The sequence below is a fragment of the Chamaea fasciata genome, unplaced genomic scaffold (assembly GCF_029207755.1).
Source record: "Chamaea fasciata isolate MVZ Bird 193981 ecotype frontalis unplaced genomic scaffold, bChaFas1.0.hap1 SCAF_9, whole genome shotgun sequence".
NCBI classification, from domain to species: domain Eukaryota; kingdom Metazoa; phylum Chordata; class Aves; order Passeriformes; family Sylviidae; genus Chamaea; species Chamaea fasciata.
The window spans coordinates 19,103,434-19,119,885 of NW_027094094.1; the positions used below are offsets into that span (position 1 = coordinate 19,103,434).

Genomic DNA, 16,452 nt, shown 5'->3' on the forward strand with positions numbered 1-16,452 from the left:
ATCTTGGAGAGGTCCCAAGCTTTTAAATACTGTTTGCCCAGCACCGCCGGCTCTGACAAGACAATAATAACAGGGGAAGCTTTTTAAAACCAATTTAGCAAATGCAGAAATGTAATTTTAATGAAGAATCGATAGCAGAATGGTTCATTTTTCCTGGGACTCCTTGTTGGAGCTGAGAGAGACTTTCAATCAATGGGGAGATATAAGGGGGGGAGTAGAAACAGAGAAAGAAAAATATTCATTCAGTGATGTCTTTAGCACTGGGAATTTTTCTTCTTTTCTTTAGATCTTTGTTCTATTTATTATTTATTTCTTTTCAGTCGCAAAGCCTTTATCAAAACGTGGTCGTAAGAGCAAGAAAGGAGACGAGTGGACAGATAAATGGATGGATGGATGGATGGATGGATGGATGGATGGATGGATGGATAAATAATCTCTCAGAGGCGAAAAGATAGGCGCTCACAGAGGTAGATTTCACAGGATTACCTTCTGCCACCTCCAAACTAAACGGCGGAATCCCTGTCCCCCGCCACCCCACCTGGAGTCTGCCCGGACCCCGAGCTGAGAGGTATCAGCTCCCGGGTGGGCTGCGCCACCATCCAGACCAATCCCCCGCCCGTCCCCGCTGCGCTCCCCCCACCCCCAGCCTGAGCCCACCGCCTCCCTTTTCAACTTGGAGGAAGTTCCTCCTCTGTCCCGCGTCCCCCTCTCCCTTGCCAGCCCCTCTCCGAGAACATTTTTATGGTAATAAGACAACAAATTAATCTGGTGTTGCAACAAGACTTCCCTACAGGTAGCCAGCTTGAGGGAGGGGGGCAAGGGGAAGCAGATTCAAAGTCCAGGCGTTGTCCCCCCTCCCGCAGGATCCCCGCGGGACCCCCCCAGCCCCTTTCCTCCCTGGCTGCACAGCCCTGGTACACTGGAGCAGGTGAGCCCCTCTCCAATTTTATAAGCAGCAGCGCTGCATTTGCTTTGATTGTTATTTATTTTCCCCTCCTTTTAGCCTGTCCCGGCTCAGTAGAGCGGCGTTTCTTTCTCTGTGGCTGGCGCTTTTTTTTTTTTTTTTTTTTTTTTTTTTTTTTTTTTTTTTTGGTGGTGGTGGTGGTAGTGCTCTGGTGTGTGTGTGTTGTTATCTAAACCGTTTAGTTTTGGGTGGTTGCGCCTAGATCTCGAAAGTCAGCGGGGGAAAGCAAGACACCCAAGCGGGGAGGAGAGAAACGAAGAAAAGGCCGCGGCGGATCTACTGGCTTGCAGCCGTCCCGGGGAGACGGGCCATTAGGCAGAGGAGCCATGGCTCAGAGCTCAGGGAGAGCAGGTAAGGCGGGGGGGGCGCTGAATATTCAGCAGGGAGGGATGAGACCGTCACCCCCAACTCCCTCCTTTGGCAGGAGGCAGCCTGCTTCTGCTCTCCTCCACGCACACCCTCCTCGCCTTGCCAGATCCCCCTCTAACACTTGCTATCTCACCTGCTAAATACCCCTTTTCCTTACGGGTGTCCGCTCCAGCACCCCTTGAAAACATAAGCTGGGTTCCCGTCGTGTTTATCGTGGCAACTTCGCAAGGAACCGCGGCGGAGCCCCAGACGCGAGCGAGAGCCGGGCCAAGCCGCGGTCCCTTCCCTTCCCTCCCGGCCCGGTCCGGCCCCCAGCGGCCCCGGGCGCTTTGCCTCGCCGAGCTCCAGGGGCCCCGGGCGGCCGAAACAGCCCGCTCCATCGGCCTTTGTCTATTTGCCCCAATCCAGGAGGTCCCTCCCGTCCGTAGAAAGTTCAGGGCATTGCTTAAACTCTTCTTCCACCGACTCCCTCCCCACCTCGGGAAACTTTGCTCGCCGTGCTGGCTCTAGATCTGCGTTGTCCCCGCCTCGGGGCCCTCGGGCAACCCAGCGCCTTGCCCGGGATCTGCGGGGCCGAAGCGCGGGGTTGAGGCGGGCGATGGCCGGGACTGCCTCGCCCCCGAGCGGGGGCCGCCTCTGAGCCCCCCAAACCTGCTCCGCCGACGGACGCGTCTCCGGATCGCCCCCGTCTCCCAGACAGCAATTTTATGATTTGCAAACAAAGCTTCAAACAAACCCCGCCGGAGAGGTTTTCCTCGGCGCTGCCGCTCGCGGTAAAAGCACAATTACGCGGTTTGGTTCCCTCAAATTAAGTATATAAACAGAGCTTTTAATTTAGGGATTTTTTTTGTGGGGGAAAGAATACAGAGGTTTAAAATACAAACCTCACCGACTGCTAGCATGGAGCCGCGCCGTTGCCCCGGCTGCCAGTCGTTTGCTGCAGGGGAGGCTTGGAAAAGAAAGGCTGCGGCGGGCGCTGGGAACCGAGGCTAGGAACCGGAGCTAATAGCGCTGGTTTTCCTTTGTCATTTCTGATGGAGTCGCAGGGTGAAATATCCCCCACCTAGAGAGGGCTTCAAGTGCACAAACAGAGAGACACGTACAGGAGGCAAATAAAAATATTCGCCCTTCAGAAAACCACATCTCTTCTGTCGATAGTTTCCCCATATATAAATGTGTGTGCACCATCTCTGTAAATCTCAATATTAAACACGATGTGTGTGAATATATATATATATGCATATACACGTACAAGCTTATGTTTTCATAATCGAACCAATTAAATCTATTATATATGCTGTATACTACATATAAATATGACAAAGATTCACCAAAACGTAAAAGAAAATTACAAAGGCAACGAAAAAGGCCTCCTAAACGAAAAGGCCACAGAGGCAGTTTTTTGCTATTCCGGACCAAAAATCTTCTAAGTCAAAACTGGAAAAAAAACCTTCAGAAAGTTTGTAAACCCCTCTGTTCGTTTTCCCTTCTGTGTTTTTAAAGGATCTGCCGAAGTCCCTTTGCATCTGAGGTTTAAATAGGGAGATCAATAGAAAACAGTTGTAATGATCTAATTAATTATGGCAAAATTAAAAGCGAGTAGAAAATCAATCTCTGATGGTGTTGAAGATGGAATTAAATTGATAGTCCATCTGTTCACCTCCTAGACCGTATAAATATGCAACCCAAGGACGGAGCTAATGGGATCGAGCTGCCTGGGAGACTCTCATTCTCTCTCTTCTTTTTACTTCATTCCTTCCCGAAGTTCAGCCCCATAGCCCCCGTGTTCCCGCTCGCAGCCCTCTGTTCACCCAGCGTTCCCCCTCTCGCTGGAGACACGCAAAACGCTGCTTGTGTCGGGCAACTCAAACCGGCAGCAGCAGACCGCAAATCTGAGGGTACAAAGCCGTGTGGCTGGGAGGAAAAAAAGAAAGCTGAGGAGACAGCGTTCAGTGAGAGCGTGCTCCCTTATCGTGCCGTTTTTAAATCAAACGGACAAGATGATGATGACGATGAAAACGGAGTAGTTTGAGGATGTTCTCCTCCTTCTAAGCGTCTTTTTTACATTGGTCGTGGGTTCAGGAAAGTCAGCCCTTTCTGTAGCCGGATTTCTATAAAATACTGTGTGTGTTCTGTCAGGGAGAAGCGACACATTGAATTAGTTCTGTTTGTCCGGTTTTCCGGACTGTGAAGCTCTAAGGGCAGAGACCCGACGGGAGGCCCTCGGTGCCGCCCTGTCCCGGCGCTGTCCTCCTTCCCCACACCTGCCCTGTCCCCGCCGGGCCAACTTTCCCCAAGTGGGCACCGCGCCGGGCTGTCCTCGGGCTTCCACCCGCCTGCCCACGACGGTGACATTCTGCTGAACGACCAGCGCCACTTGAAAATAAAGGAGAATCGGTGTAATTGCTAAATTAGAGGCTTTACTGAATTTGCTCGTTAAAAAAAAAAAATAGTAATAAGTACCCTTTCCCCCCTCTTTCCGCGGTAATTTCTAGGTGCGGAGCATACGCTAACAGCAGGGAGAGCTAGGGCGAGCTGTCAGGCTTGGAGGAGTTCCCCGCCATCCCGGCCGCTTTTTAATTGTGAAAAATTAAAGCTAGGTGCTGCCGTTCCGTTGGAAAATAACCAATGAAACCGATGATACTATTGCCCAGGTTAGAGCTGCGTGGGGTGGGACGGTGGGGGAGGGCCGCTTAAGTAAGTGAAGCCTAAATATAAATCAACTAAGACGGGGGGTCTCGGGCCCAGATCTAACCGCGTGTGCACACCCCCAGTATGGGGGCGAAAAAAATTGACCGTATCTCACCAAGTTGTGTCAATTTAGCTCTGCGAAACCCCGAGAGCCGACGGAGGGAGTCCCGCCGGCTTCGCCTGCCGCCCCCAGCGCCGCGCCGAGGCTGGAGCCGGTCCCGGAGCCCCGCGCAGGGTCGGAGCGGGGGAGAAGGGGAGGGGGGGAGGGCGGGTCGGGTCGGGCTCTGCCTGCGGGGACTTCCCTGCCAAAGTTTGCCTTCCCCTCACACTTCCCCATCCGGCCAAAAAGAGTGCCCCGGGGGCGGGGGGGGGTGGGGGGTAAGCAGCCTGCAGTACCAATCGGATTTATTAATTGATGTATTGAAAAGAAAGATTGATTGACATCTCCTAATGGAAATTACAACCTCACTTTCCTGCTGTACGCTGCCCTCCCGGCTATCCCTTCATAAAGAAACCCTTGAGGCGAAAGGTAGATTTTCATTTAAAGTGCCCCAGTCCTCAATTTCACAGATTAGATACATTTTAAACACAGACGCACATATTGCAAATTAGAAGCTAATTTAATTATAAATCAAAACTGGGCATAAATCTGCACTCACCACAAAGGATCCATTTAGCAAAATGCAACCACCTCCCCTAACCCTGGAAAACTGCCTTGCAGAAATAACACTACATATACATTGCCAAAGTTATGGATTGTGCACAGTTTAAAGACATCCACGGGACATATTTTTCCCCACGCTGGGGGAGGGGTAAAGCCCCGTGTGTCAGCAATCAGCCGTTCACACGATGACAATTTATTTTTCTCCTAGAGAAAGGAATTATCCGACAAATAAAAGTTTGCGTAGATGTAGAAGGTTGTAATTCTGAACTTACAGGCTGGGATGGAGTCAGAAGAGGCAGATTTTTGAAGTCCAGCAGGTCAGGATCAACAACCACGCTCACACACGCTCACACACGCACACACACCCACACACGCACCCACAGAGCCGGGGTTCGTATTGATTGGTGACATTTGGTTTGCAAACCTCAGAGAGGAGAGTAAGGAGGAAAGTACCAGGGTCCGAGTGAGGAGGAGGAGGAAAGGCAGGCACCCGGGAACTACGCTCCGCGCTCGCAAAACCTCGCTCCCTCTGTCCGTCCCTCCATCCCGGATCCGCTCGTCCTCTCTCCTCTCTGCGTGCCACTCTCCCTCGCCCGCACAGTTGCTCCCTGACTCCGCATCCCGCCCGAGCTGCCCAGATGAGGCAGCCGGGGAAACTGGAGAGATTTGGTGTCGGCACACAGTTCAGTCCTTCCCCGCCCTCTCCACCTTCTAGCTCCTTTTTATAAGTTAGAATTCCCCATTTCCCCCACCCTTCCTTAATATCTCTCTCTTCTCCCCCACTACGGTGAGAGACCCCGCCACTTCTTTCAGCCCCTCCGTTTCCCCGCACACTTCATCCCTCTCCCTCTGTGTCTTCCTCCTCAGAGGCAGTAAACTCCGAGGTCATTAACAGCTGATGTTAAAGAGGCATGAGTCTTCCTGCCACTTTTTTTAATTAGGCGCCTAACTTGAGCTTTGGCGGCTCCCAGCCAGGGGAAGGGAAGGGAAGGAGCGAGCCCGTCTTTGCGAACGGCACAGGAGGAGAGAGAGCTAAATCCGCCCGTTTTCCCGGCTTTCCCACTAAGAGGGGAAGGGGGAAGAAAGTTTCCCCACCAACTTACGACCAGTTTCTCCTGAAGCCCTGCAGACTCGCATTTTCCCTCCCGCCGCCGATTCAAGCATTGGTCCGCAGGCAGGACCCCCCGCGTTCGGCCGGGCAAGCCCCAGCCCTCACCTGCGGCTCTCGCACGGGGCGGAGGGGCCGCGGCAGGTCCTTTGTTGGTGCGTTTCCAGCCTTTGTTTAGCAGTGGAAACGAGCCTGCCTTCCCCAACCCAGCTCCCGGCGCATCCCATCCGACCGGAGAGCCTTCCGTGGTGGAGAGAAGCGTGGGGCAGGGGCAGGGCTCGCAACAGGGCTTGGGAACCACTGCCAGAAACGCGACCGCAGCAACTTTCTCTGGGGAGCTGGATTTGTGTGTGTGTAGAAATTGCTCGGACTCAGCTTGGCTGGGAAGAAAAAGAAGGAAAATAAGGAAAGGAGGGAAGGGAAGGAAGGGAGGGAGAGAGGAAGGAAGGAAGGAAGGAAGGAAGGAAGGAAGGAAGGAAGGAAGGAAGGAAGGAAGGAAGGAAGGAAGGAAGGAAGGAAGGAAGGAAGGAAGGAAGGAAGGAAGGAAGGAAGGAAGGAAGGAAGGAAGGAAGGAAGGAAGGAAGGAAGGAAGGAAGGAAGGAAGGAAGGAAGGAAGGAAGTCTTGAGGCATATCTATCACTTTCCAGTGCATGTATGAAGAAGTCTGCTTCCAGCTTTCCCCGCCGGCCCTGCGGAGGGAGTGGAGCGAAGCGGTCGCCCCTCTCCCCGGCGGGTCTTTTTGTGCGATCATTTTTGGAGATGTGAATCCCAGGCAGCCATTACCACACTTTGGCCCCTCTGACTGCTGGAATTACCCTTTCCGGGGACTTTAATGGGCAAGCCATAGGGTTTTTCGCTGATCCACAGCAGTTTTCGCTGCCTCCCCGTTTTTATGGGTGTATTATAGTTAGGGGTTATATAAATGTTTTTGCGTGTGATAACTGTAAATCCTAACATTTGCAAATCGCCCTGAGGCAAACTAACCTTGGACGGGCAGATAGAGGGAGGGAGGATCTCCCACTACTGCTGATTAAAAGGAGACTTTAATAAGCGTCTAATTCACTCATCGGGAGTTTTATGGAGAAATTAGAGGACAAAAAAGAAGACATCTCCAGCATGGGGGGGAGGAGGCAATAGAGGGGGGCTCCCACGCCTCTACCCCAGCGGCAGCCCAGGGCAAAAGCAAGAGACAGCTGGGCCTTGCCAGTGGCCCAGTCTCCTATCACGAAAGAAGCAGGGTTCACATCTGGGCCCGTTCGTTTCTGGGTCAGGGGAGCAACACGAAAGCCCCCGGGCCTCACCCCTGCTCCGCTGCTCCGGGGCAAAGAAATGAGCAGGCAGACAACCGGAGGGACTCTGGGACTGCGGGACAGACAAAAGGAGAGATCGGTGGCAGGAGTTTTGTGGCGAGCAGGAGAAGCCGGCCCGTGGAGGCCGCCTCGACACGAAACAGGTCTGGGGACCCCGCTTGCAGCGGGGCTCCTCCAGCCCGCACTGGGTGCCATGTTCCGGGGCAGGGATGGACCAAGGCCCCAGCTCGGTGCTGGGAGCCGTGTGCCCCCTCCCTGCCTGCCTCCTTAGGGTGGGAAGGGGCAGGCTGGGGTGGCCTGTGCGGAGGCCGCCCCTGTCCCCATACGTCTGTGGCCCGGGAGGCTTGGAGACTCGCCCCAGCTCCGGCCGTCCCGGTGCGCTAAGAGGCGGCTTTGTTGCAGAAGTGTCTCTTCACATTGTTGCCTCTCCCCCCCCCCCCCCCCTTCACTCTTTCTTTTTTCTTTTTTTCTTTTTTTTTTTTCTTTCCTTTTTATTCTTTTTTTTTTTTCCCCTCAATGAGGCTGCAAAAGGTCTTCGGCTTGTCTCGTTTTTGTGGCAAACGCTCTCTTGTAAAGAGGAGAGGTTAAAGTGTCGGTGACTGAATAAAGAGCAGCACACGTGGGCTATTACCATTCAGGGCAAACAAATGCAGAGAAGGGAAAAGCCAGCAGCAGGCAGGGCGAGGGGGAGCGCAGCCCCCCCGGTACACACACGCATCCGCCCCGCTGGCAGGGCCCGGCCGCCGGCCTCCTCGCGGCCCCGGCGTCCCCCAGACATGCAACCCACCCATGGCTCACAAAAGAGCTAGAAAAAGAGAGAGGGGGAGACATGAGGGGGTCTTAGATGGGAAAAAAAGAAAGTAGCTTTAGGGGGAATGTGCTGTGGAGTGTGAAATTGCAGCCCGTGGTGCTCCATATTGTACCAGAAGCTCTCCAAAAACTCATCCTCCAACGTGACCAGAGGTGCTTAGAGGGGGAGAGAGAGGGAGAGGGGAAGAGGGGCTCAGAGACACAGGGGGAGGGGAAGGATGGGGGTCTTTTATTCTTTTCGCGCCCTCTTTCTCGTTAATTGTTAGTTTAAAACCTAACTTTATATTTATTTGTTAAACTCGGTCACCAAGAGCAGTCTACTGGGTAGGGCAGCTGGGGGACGGGGAGGAGCAGCTGGACGCTAGCTGTCTCCCCCCGCCCTGCTCAGCCCTGCCCGACCCTATGCACCCCTCAGAAGTCTCCCACAGCTTCGGTCCTGCCTACCTCCACGCAACTGCTCGGCACCTCCGCCCTGCCCCATCACCCGCTACCCTCCGGTATGACCAGACCACAGCACTCCTGTGGCGAAGATGGGGATACCCCTTTCATCTGGGTGCTCGTTGGCGGGAGGCAGCAAGAAATCTCAGGGCAGAAATCATTCTGTCCTCAGACAAAGCACCCCAAAAGTCGTCCAATAATGTTTTATCAAAGCGTCCTCTAACTTGAAGGTCCCTTTGGCACTCACACACATGCCGACTCCTCTTAAATGCTCACATCTTTGTGTGTGTGTGGAGGGGGGGTTTTCATTTTTTCCTCTGTCTTTTCACAGGCAGGGATTTCGCCACCGACTTTCTCATGCTGAAAGTTAAATTAGTTGACGTAGAAACTATGTGTCAGAAAAAAAAAGCTAGAAGGTCACGTAGGTTTATTCTGTGAATTCATAAATATGGTGCTGAGAATATTTAGGGTTGAGCTAAACCGCCTCCAAACTATCAACATTTAGGCTGTAAGCGTTTGCGCATTTGACAAGGGGAAAAAGACAGGGTGTGAACCCGAGAACTTAGTGGCATCTCCCTGGTGTACAAATCCAAAACTTCTGCCTCTGCAGCACACCGTCCTGCATATTATAGCCATAGGTCGCGTTTAGCTGTTTTCCGGCATAATTGCCTACAGGCAACTCACAGAAAACAGGGAACCAACGTGGGTGCAAGTCCTGGCTCTGGAGCCAACTGCGATTGCAGGCACAACCGTTTGCTCCAGGCCGGAGCCCTCCCTGGGGCTCCCCCCGCCGCCCGACCCCTTTTGTTCCTGGGCACAGCGCCCTTCCCAAGCGGGCAGAGGAGTAGGGGGAGCCGTTTCCGAGAGCAGCGTCTGCAGAACCTGATTCCCATGGACAAGGAGAGGCAGCAAGTTAGGAAAGCCGAGGCAGCACGGAAGAATGCAAAGGACTTCGAAGGGAAGCTGACAGGGCCCTCGAGGTTATGTGTATTGGAACCAAGGGTGGGAAACAGGATCAATGGAGAAGATTTTGACTTGATCAGCTGGAGAAAGCCAGCTAATGAAGCAGATCGAAAGATGGCTATCATTGCAACTCCCCCAAAAAGTTTATTTTTCTTGAAATTTCCGCAGAGAGGCGGCCGCCTCTTTTGAAGTGTAAATGTTTCTAGCTTGGGGGAAGGCGGCGGGGGTGGGGGGAAGGCTGGGTTAAAGAAGAAGGGGGAGATTCTCAGGTTCTCTTTGAGAAAAAGAAATAAAAGCAGGAGAGAAAAAAGGAAAAGGAAAGCAAAGAAAAGAAATGATTAATCTAAAGTGGGAGAGGGAAATAAGCACATAGGGCTCGTGAAGTAGAATAGATGTAAAGCTATAGGAATGGAAAGAGGCCCGTGGTCTTGGCCTCGCCTGGTCCCTTAGGGCATATGACAGTGCCCAGGGACGCGCGGACAGCCCGGATTTTTAAATTTGGGTTGGCAGAAATTGTTCAGTGTATTTAAATGTTGACAAAGCAATACTTCCAGGAAGTGTGGTGTGGGAAGGTGCACCAGGTGATATTGTGGTATGTGTGGTGGGGGAAGGAGACAGCAAACGGAGAGCCATCCCTTCCCTTCCCTTCCCTTCCCTTCCCTTCCCTTCCCTTCCCTTCCCTTCCCTTCCCTTCCCTTCCCTTCCCTTCCCTTCCCTTCCCTTCCCTTCCCTTCCCTTCCCTTCCCTTCCCTTCCCTTCCCTTCCCTTCCCTTCCCTTCCCTTCCCTTCCCTTCCCTTCCCTTCCCTTCCCTTCCCTTCCCTTCCCTTCCCTTCCCTTCCCTCTCCTTAGAAAGCTGTCTTGTTCTACGAGGCTCAGGGCTCCTCGCTTTACTCGGGTTACTTCCATGCCGTGGGATTCAGGCTTCGTGTCGCAGAGTGCTCATTTTGTGTATTTCTCGAGCCTGCTATTCCTGTATTTCTTCTCAGTCATATGGGAAAATAGTGAGGAAACTAAGGCAAAATACATTATTGGTAGGAGGTTTGGGATTCGCCGGCTGCCCCAGCCCAGCACCAAGCTGTTATCTCCTAACCGTACAATCGTCAATCACAAAGGCTCAGAGCATCTCTGAGAGAGGGTCCATGAACTCAGCAAGTATTAGTGCGGGCGCAGGGAGTTCCCTTCTACCCGGCACGGCCGGGGGCTCCCGCCCGCACCTCCCGCTCTGCCTTCGGGCTCGGCTGTGTGCCCGAGTACGGCTCCAAGCGCGGGGGCAATCGGGGCCGCCTGGGGCGGAAGGGAGGAAGGGCGGGAGGGACTGCTGGAAGACGAGAAGCGACCTAGACCGGTCGGTGACGGAGAGTTGTAACAGGGAGTTGTAACAGGGCCGTTTCAGGCACGGGCAACGCGGGAGGCGCCGAGTGGCGGGAGGGGTTCCCGGCAGCGGCGATAAGCGGGATCCCGGCCCCGCCGCGAACAGGAGACTCTGCTGCCGGGAGGCCTCGACAGCCGCCGTTGTTCCACCGACAGATGTGCACGGGCCGTGCCGTGCCGGGCCGGGCCGGGCCCGGGATCCCGGCGGGATGGCAGCGGCCCGGGCCCGCCGCCGGCCCGTCTCCGCTCCGCCAAGCGACCGGAGGGCTCCATCTAGAGGCCGCGGTGGGGAGCGCCGCCGGCCCGCACCTGAGCCCGGCCGCCCTCAGCCCTGCGCGGGGCGGCCCCGCCGCGGCCGTGCCCGGGGCCGGAGCGGGAACGCTGATGAGGGGCCTGCCGGGTGGGCGAGCTGCGGCCGGCGGCTCAGAGCCACGGCGCGTCCACGGTGAGCAGGCCACCCTGGCCCGGCAGAGAGGCAGCCCGCGGGAAGCAACGGCCGCCCTCAGCTTGGCGTGCGGCGGGGGTTCCCCGGGAGAGATGGAGCGGTGCCTTTGCCTTCGCCAGGCGGGAGGCAGCGCAGATCCTGAGCGGGCAGGGGCCCCCGATCCCCTGGAAAATTCAGCCTGTGCAGGAGCTGCTGCCAGGGGCGGACAGGGCCGCCTCAGCCGTGCCCGCCGCGCCTGTCCGCAGCGCAGCCCCGCAGTCCCCGAGGACTCACTTCTATATAATCCCGGTGGTCTAACCAAAAAAAAAAAAAAAAATTTATTTTCCAAATCATCCTTTTTTTGCACACAAGGGAAAGAGAGAGAGGAGAGAGAAAGATAAAACATCAGCTGAAGTGCCAAAATGATTTATGAGACAGTGGAAAATATTTCATAAAGATCTCTCAGACATTCTTTACTTAAAGCGGTTAGGAAAAAAAAAAGGGGGGGAGGGCTGTTTTGTGGCAGATAAGCAGAGGGATGGGGAAGGATGAAGGGAGAAAAGAGAAGGAAGTACATTTCAGGTGACGGTAAACTCTCAAGTCTGAAAATCAAAACTGAATCACAGCAATTTTTGTCCTGCCTTTTTGCCCCTCGTTAATACCACAAGAAGGTGTTTCTTACTTGCCCTATATTGCTCTGCTAGGTCAAAGCCATGTCTATTTTAGCAGTAGACTTATTTGTAAAATACTTTCAAAACCCCACTCTAGCACTAGGGGAGAAAAAAGGAAAAAAGAAGAAAAAAAGAAAAAAAAAGACACAGAGAGAGAGAAAGAAGCAGCAGAGATGTGGAAAGTGTGAGGTTGGATTTTCTGTTATTCCCCCAAATGCATCTGAAGGAAAACTTTGCAATGACTGAAGTGGGCCTAATCTGTTGGTTTAAAGAGGTGCAAGAAGCTTGCTTGCGCTTTCCTTCCCTCTGTCTCGTTCTTTCTTTCTCTCTGTCTGGCTTCTATTTACTTTTCTTTCTTTTCCTTCTTTATACATTCCTCCCTTGATCTCTCTCTCCTCTGGCTGTCTCTCTCCTTTTTCTTTTCCTTCTTCTCTCTCCCTCACCTCCATTCTTTCTTTCTCCCACACTAAGCCGCACACCACGGAAGCCTTGATGTGTATCGAATCCCCCTCCTGTCCCGCTTTACCCCGAGTAGTCTCCGGTAAAAAGAAAAAAAACAAACCAACAAAAAAAAAAAAAAAAAAAAAAAAAAAAAAAAAAACCAAAAAAAGCGGAGCGTGAGAAGGGAGGTGAAACTAGCAAGGCGTGTGTGCTTGTGCTAAATAAGGGAGTTAAAGATCCTGAGCCGCAAGTGACAACAAAGCGGGGTTCACGTCCGTTCCCGCGGGCCGGGCAGAGGCGCCGCCGCCCCGCACACGCACGGCCCGGGGCGCTCCGGAGAGCGTGGCCGGGGCTCCCCCGCCGCCGGGTCCCGCAGGCAGCGCCCCCCCCCCCCCCCTCCCCCGCGCCGAGCGCCGCCGGCCCGGCCCTCCTCTCTCTCCTCTCCTCTCCCCTCTCCTCTCCTGGCCGCGCTCGGCTCGGCGCGCTGGCGAATCAGAGAGTGTCGGAATCTATTGCCTTTGTCTGACAAGTCATCCATCTCCGGGGAGGCGGGCGGGGGGCTGAGGGCGCTGCGGCTTTTAGAGAGACACACACCGGGAGCGGAGACTCCAGTCTCCGGCCCCGGCTTCTCGCAAGCACTTCCCACCTCGGGCGAAAGTCCGCCGGGCGCCGGATCCGCCGCCCGGCCGAGAGGAGGGGTCGCGCCCGCCCGCCGCTCGCCGCTTTCCCGGGGATTGCTACTCTGCTTTGAACTTAAATGAACTAACCCCGGATCGCGGGAGGAGGAGGGAGAGCCGCGTCCTCCTGCGCCTTCTGCCGCCTGGCCGCCGGCCGCACCTTGCTCCGGCACCCCCTCCCCGCCGCCGGGGATGCTCTGAGCCCTCCCAGCCATGACACCCACCTGCCCCCCGCCGCCGCCAGTCCCTCGCTCCCACGGACTCTGCTGACTCCCCCAAGGCCGGCGCAGCCCTTCCGCCCCCCGGAAAGTACTTCGCTGCCCGCTCCGCCGGGCCGGGGGCCCAGCGCATCCCGCCGCTCCCCTCCTCTCTCCTCCTCGTGTGCTTTTTTTTTTGTTGTTGTTGTTTTGTTTTGTTTTCCTTTTTTTTTTTTTTCTCCCCTAAGTCTTGAAGTTGAGTTTTAGAGGCGACACGGCGGCTTCAGCCGATTTCTTTCCCTTCCTTTGCCTCCCCATGGATATGCACTGCAAAGCAGACCCCTTCTCAGCAATGCACCGTGAGTACTGGAGCCCGGCTCCTTCCGCTGCTGTCCCTTTCTCATCCCTTCATTCTTCCTTCCCCAACCATCCTTCCTTACCTGATCCTCCTTCAGGTCCACCTTTTCACCCTGGCCGATACCGGGCTTAGAGAGGCGTTCAGAAGGCAGGACGGATACTGTCGGGCCGAGCAGCAGAGCAAGGATGCCGGTCAGCCCCGGAGCTGAGGGGAGCAGAGCTCCGTGCTGGCAGTGGGGCCAGGACCCCCAGTCCGAGGGCAGGGTTCTGAGTGCGGCTGTGCCTGTGCTGCGTGCCCTGAGTACGCGAGAGAAAGCCCCCTCCGAACCAGAGCTATGCTCCGCAAATACACTTTCCCCGTCGCCCCTCAGACAACAAGAGTTTATTCTGACTCGTGTTAGCCCCCGGGACGGGCCCTTTCCCTATCCGTGCCCAGCCGGGCCGGGACTCCCCGCAGCCCTCCGCGGCTTTACCCCTCAGATTTCCCCGCGATCCGATGCTCTTTGCTTTGATTTCGGATTTCGGTGGCAGAGAGGGAAGACGCCAGTTTCGAATTAATGGCGGGTTAGTCGGTGGCCGTTCTTTGAGTCATTTTGGTTTGACGAAAGGTTGGACTGCGGGAAAAAAAAGGACAATTGAGTGGCTGAGAGATGAAGTGGCTTTGGAGGCTCCCAAGAAGTCACGATCCCCCCTGGTTTATTTACCAGATACCCGGTGTGAATTTTAAATACTCTCCTGGCACTCGTGCTACATTTTCAATTTTAAAAGGCTTTCTTAAGAGGGGGACGAAAGAAGGCGAAAAGTCCCTTTACAAGAGACTGTAACAAGGAATTTCCAGCGATTTTAATTAAACCGCAGGAGAGAAAATAATTCCGAGATTTAAATTGAAGAAGAAAAAACACAAATAGAAAACCGAGATTGAGAGTTTGTTGAGTCAGGAAATGAATAATTAAGAGCAATTTGTAACTTTTGACACCGAAACTTTTGAGGACACGCCCTGCCTGCTGCATAAAACACAAATCGAAAAGATAGAAAATGGAAATACTTGAAGTTTAAAAAAATCCCGATTTTGCCTTGAGAAGGAAGGCGCAGAAATATAAACCCACGATTAAATCCCCAAACGCGGATGTAGGTGACTGCCTTTCTGTTCCCTAATAACTGATTTCCAGAATATATTATTTAAAATGTGTTAAACCTTCCAAAGAGCTTTAACACCAAACACTCCGTGCATTAGACATTATTTTTAGTTTTCAGCAGTGCGATCTGTTCCCAGACGCGATGTCAGTAATTCCGGCTCCGGTACGATCCGAAACATGTCAGCAGATGAAAGAGGCATTTCACTGCCGGTGATTTTTTAAAAACTCCAGGGAAATTCCTGACTAATTTTTGGCTACCGATTAGGGGAAAAAAATAAAACCAAAACAAAACCCCACCAAATCTAAACAAAACAAAAAGACCCCACCAACATTTGATTCGTTTCCTAAAGTGTATTTCTAGACCTACAGACCTGGATATTATTAAGCAACTATACAGATGCGGGCACAGGCTTCTGACACACAGACAGACAGACAGCAACTCACGATCGGTACGACAGCGGCACGACTGAGTCTGTGCAGATACAGATGCCGGCACTTGCATGTAGATAAATAGACGTAAATATCTGACTGCTCTGATAGAAAGAATCTTAGAAAACCACGGGGCAGAAGAAAACAAACTCGTGTGAAAAATATCCGGACTGCAATAATTTGAATTATTAATTTTTAATCTCTTTGCATCTGTTGCCTTTTAATACTTTGTAATGCGAGTTATAATAGGTGCTTTGAATTATTTATCATGGAGTTGCCGAAGAAATTGCTATCTTGTAACTTTAGAGGCAACATGTGCAGAAGGGGTTCTGAACAAATGAAGGAAGAACACAACAATATACACTCGCGGGTTTTAGTGGAGGAAGATAAATATCCCCCGTCCCCTCTGAAAGCCTAAATATGTTTTTAAAAAGACTAACAAAAGAATGCAAAAAATAATCCCGGTTCAGCAGGGAACGACGAGAAAGCCAGCCGGCGCCCCGGCCGATGGGGCTAGGAGGGAATGTGTGAAGGTGTTACTGAAGAGGTGGGGGAGATGGGAAAAACTCTATTTGTGCGAAAGGACTTGGATCGATCGCAGGGCAATGAGAGTTTCCACTAAGTTCAGAGCCAATAAGTCAGTGTCAGAAACAGGAGAGAGAAAAAAAACCTCAACGAAAATACAAACAGATCATTTTTCAGCAAACTGCAAAACGAACTAAGATCTCTTGGCGAGGAAAACACAGGAGGTTAGGGTTATGTGAAAGGAAAGCTTTAATACAGAGTGCACTCCACAGCTCTATCAGCTGGATATTCTGGAGACACAGACGCTCAGGTAGCGAAGCTGTACCGCCAGCGAGCGGGCATCTCCCCATGCCCTGGCAACGGCGAACTGCTCTCGGCTCTAATGCAGACGTTTGATTCACCACCAACAGTCTTGTTGCGTCCCAAAAGGAGACATTTCCCTTTATCCCCGTCACTCCGTTTCTCGTGCCCACACTTAGCAGGTGCATTTTTTTTTTTTTCTTTTCCCAAGTTATTTCTAGAAATGGAGAAAGACAGATCCGGATTAAAAAAGCGATCCTAGCAGTCCTATATAACAGAGAGAAGGTTTTTGCCTGGTAAGGGGGTAACAGAAGAAAACGGAGAATTTAAATTCTCCCTGAATTAGATTTGTGTGGTGGGGAAAAAAAAAAACAACCCGGAACAGTACTAGTCTGTGGTTTTTTGGGGTTTTTTTTTTCCCCTGGAATTTTTTTTTCTGTAAAGATCGAAAGCTAATGAGAGAGAGGGTGCGCCTGTAAAGAAACACCAGCTGCAGGACTCAAAATATTTTCTTTCTCTCTGTCTCTCCCTTCATTTCTTTCCCTTTTCCTTTTTCTCTGTGAGTCCTTTCAACTCGCATCCCAAAATAACGGGATAGGACTGCTT

The 16,452-nt window shown here is 52.9% G+C and overlaps 1 protein-coding gene across 12 annotated transcripts in view; it reads left to right on the plus strand.

The window, feature by feature from the left end:
• Positions 1-452: 452 nt before the first annotated feature.
• The window catches only part of PAX2 (paired box 2), a 99,708-nt gene continuing 83,708 nt past the window's right edge, over positions 453-16,452 (plus strand). For 9 of the 12 annotated variants that reach the window (XM_066191319.1, XM_066191323.1, XM_066191322.1 and 6 more), the window contains exons 1-2: positions 1,105-1,315; positions 13,348-13,458. In XM_066191319.1, the coding sequence (XP_066047416.1) occupies positions 1,291-1,315; positions 13,348-13,458 (136 nt within the window). In that variant the 5' untranslated portion in view covers positions 1,105-1,290. Of the gene's footprint in view, positions 468-879; positions 929-1,104; positions 1,316-13,347; positions 13,459-16,452 lie in introns of those variants that run through there. The other 3 variants (XM_066191317.1, XM_066191316.1, XM_066191320.1) reach the window with 3 other exon arrangements.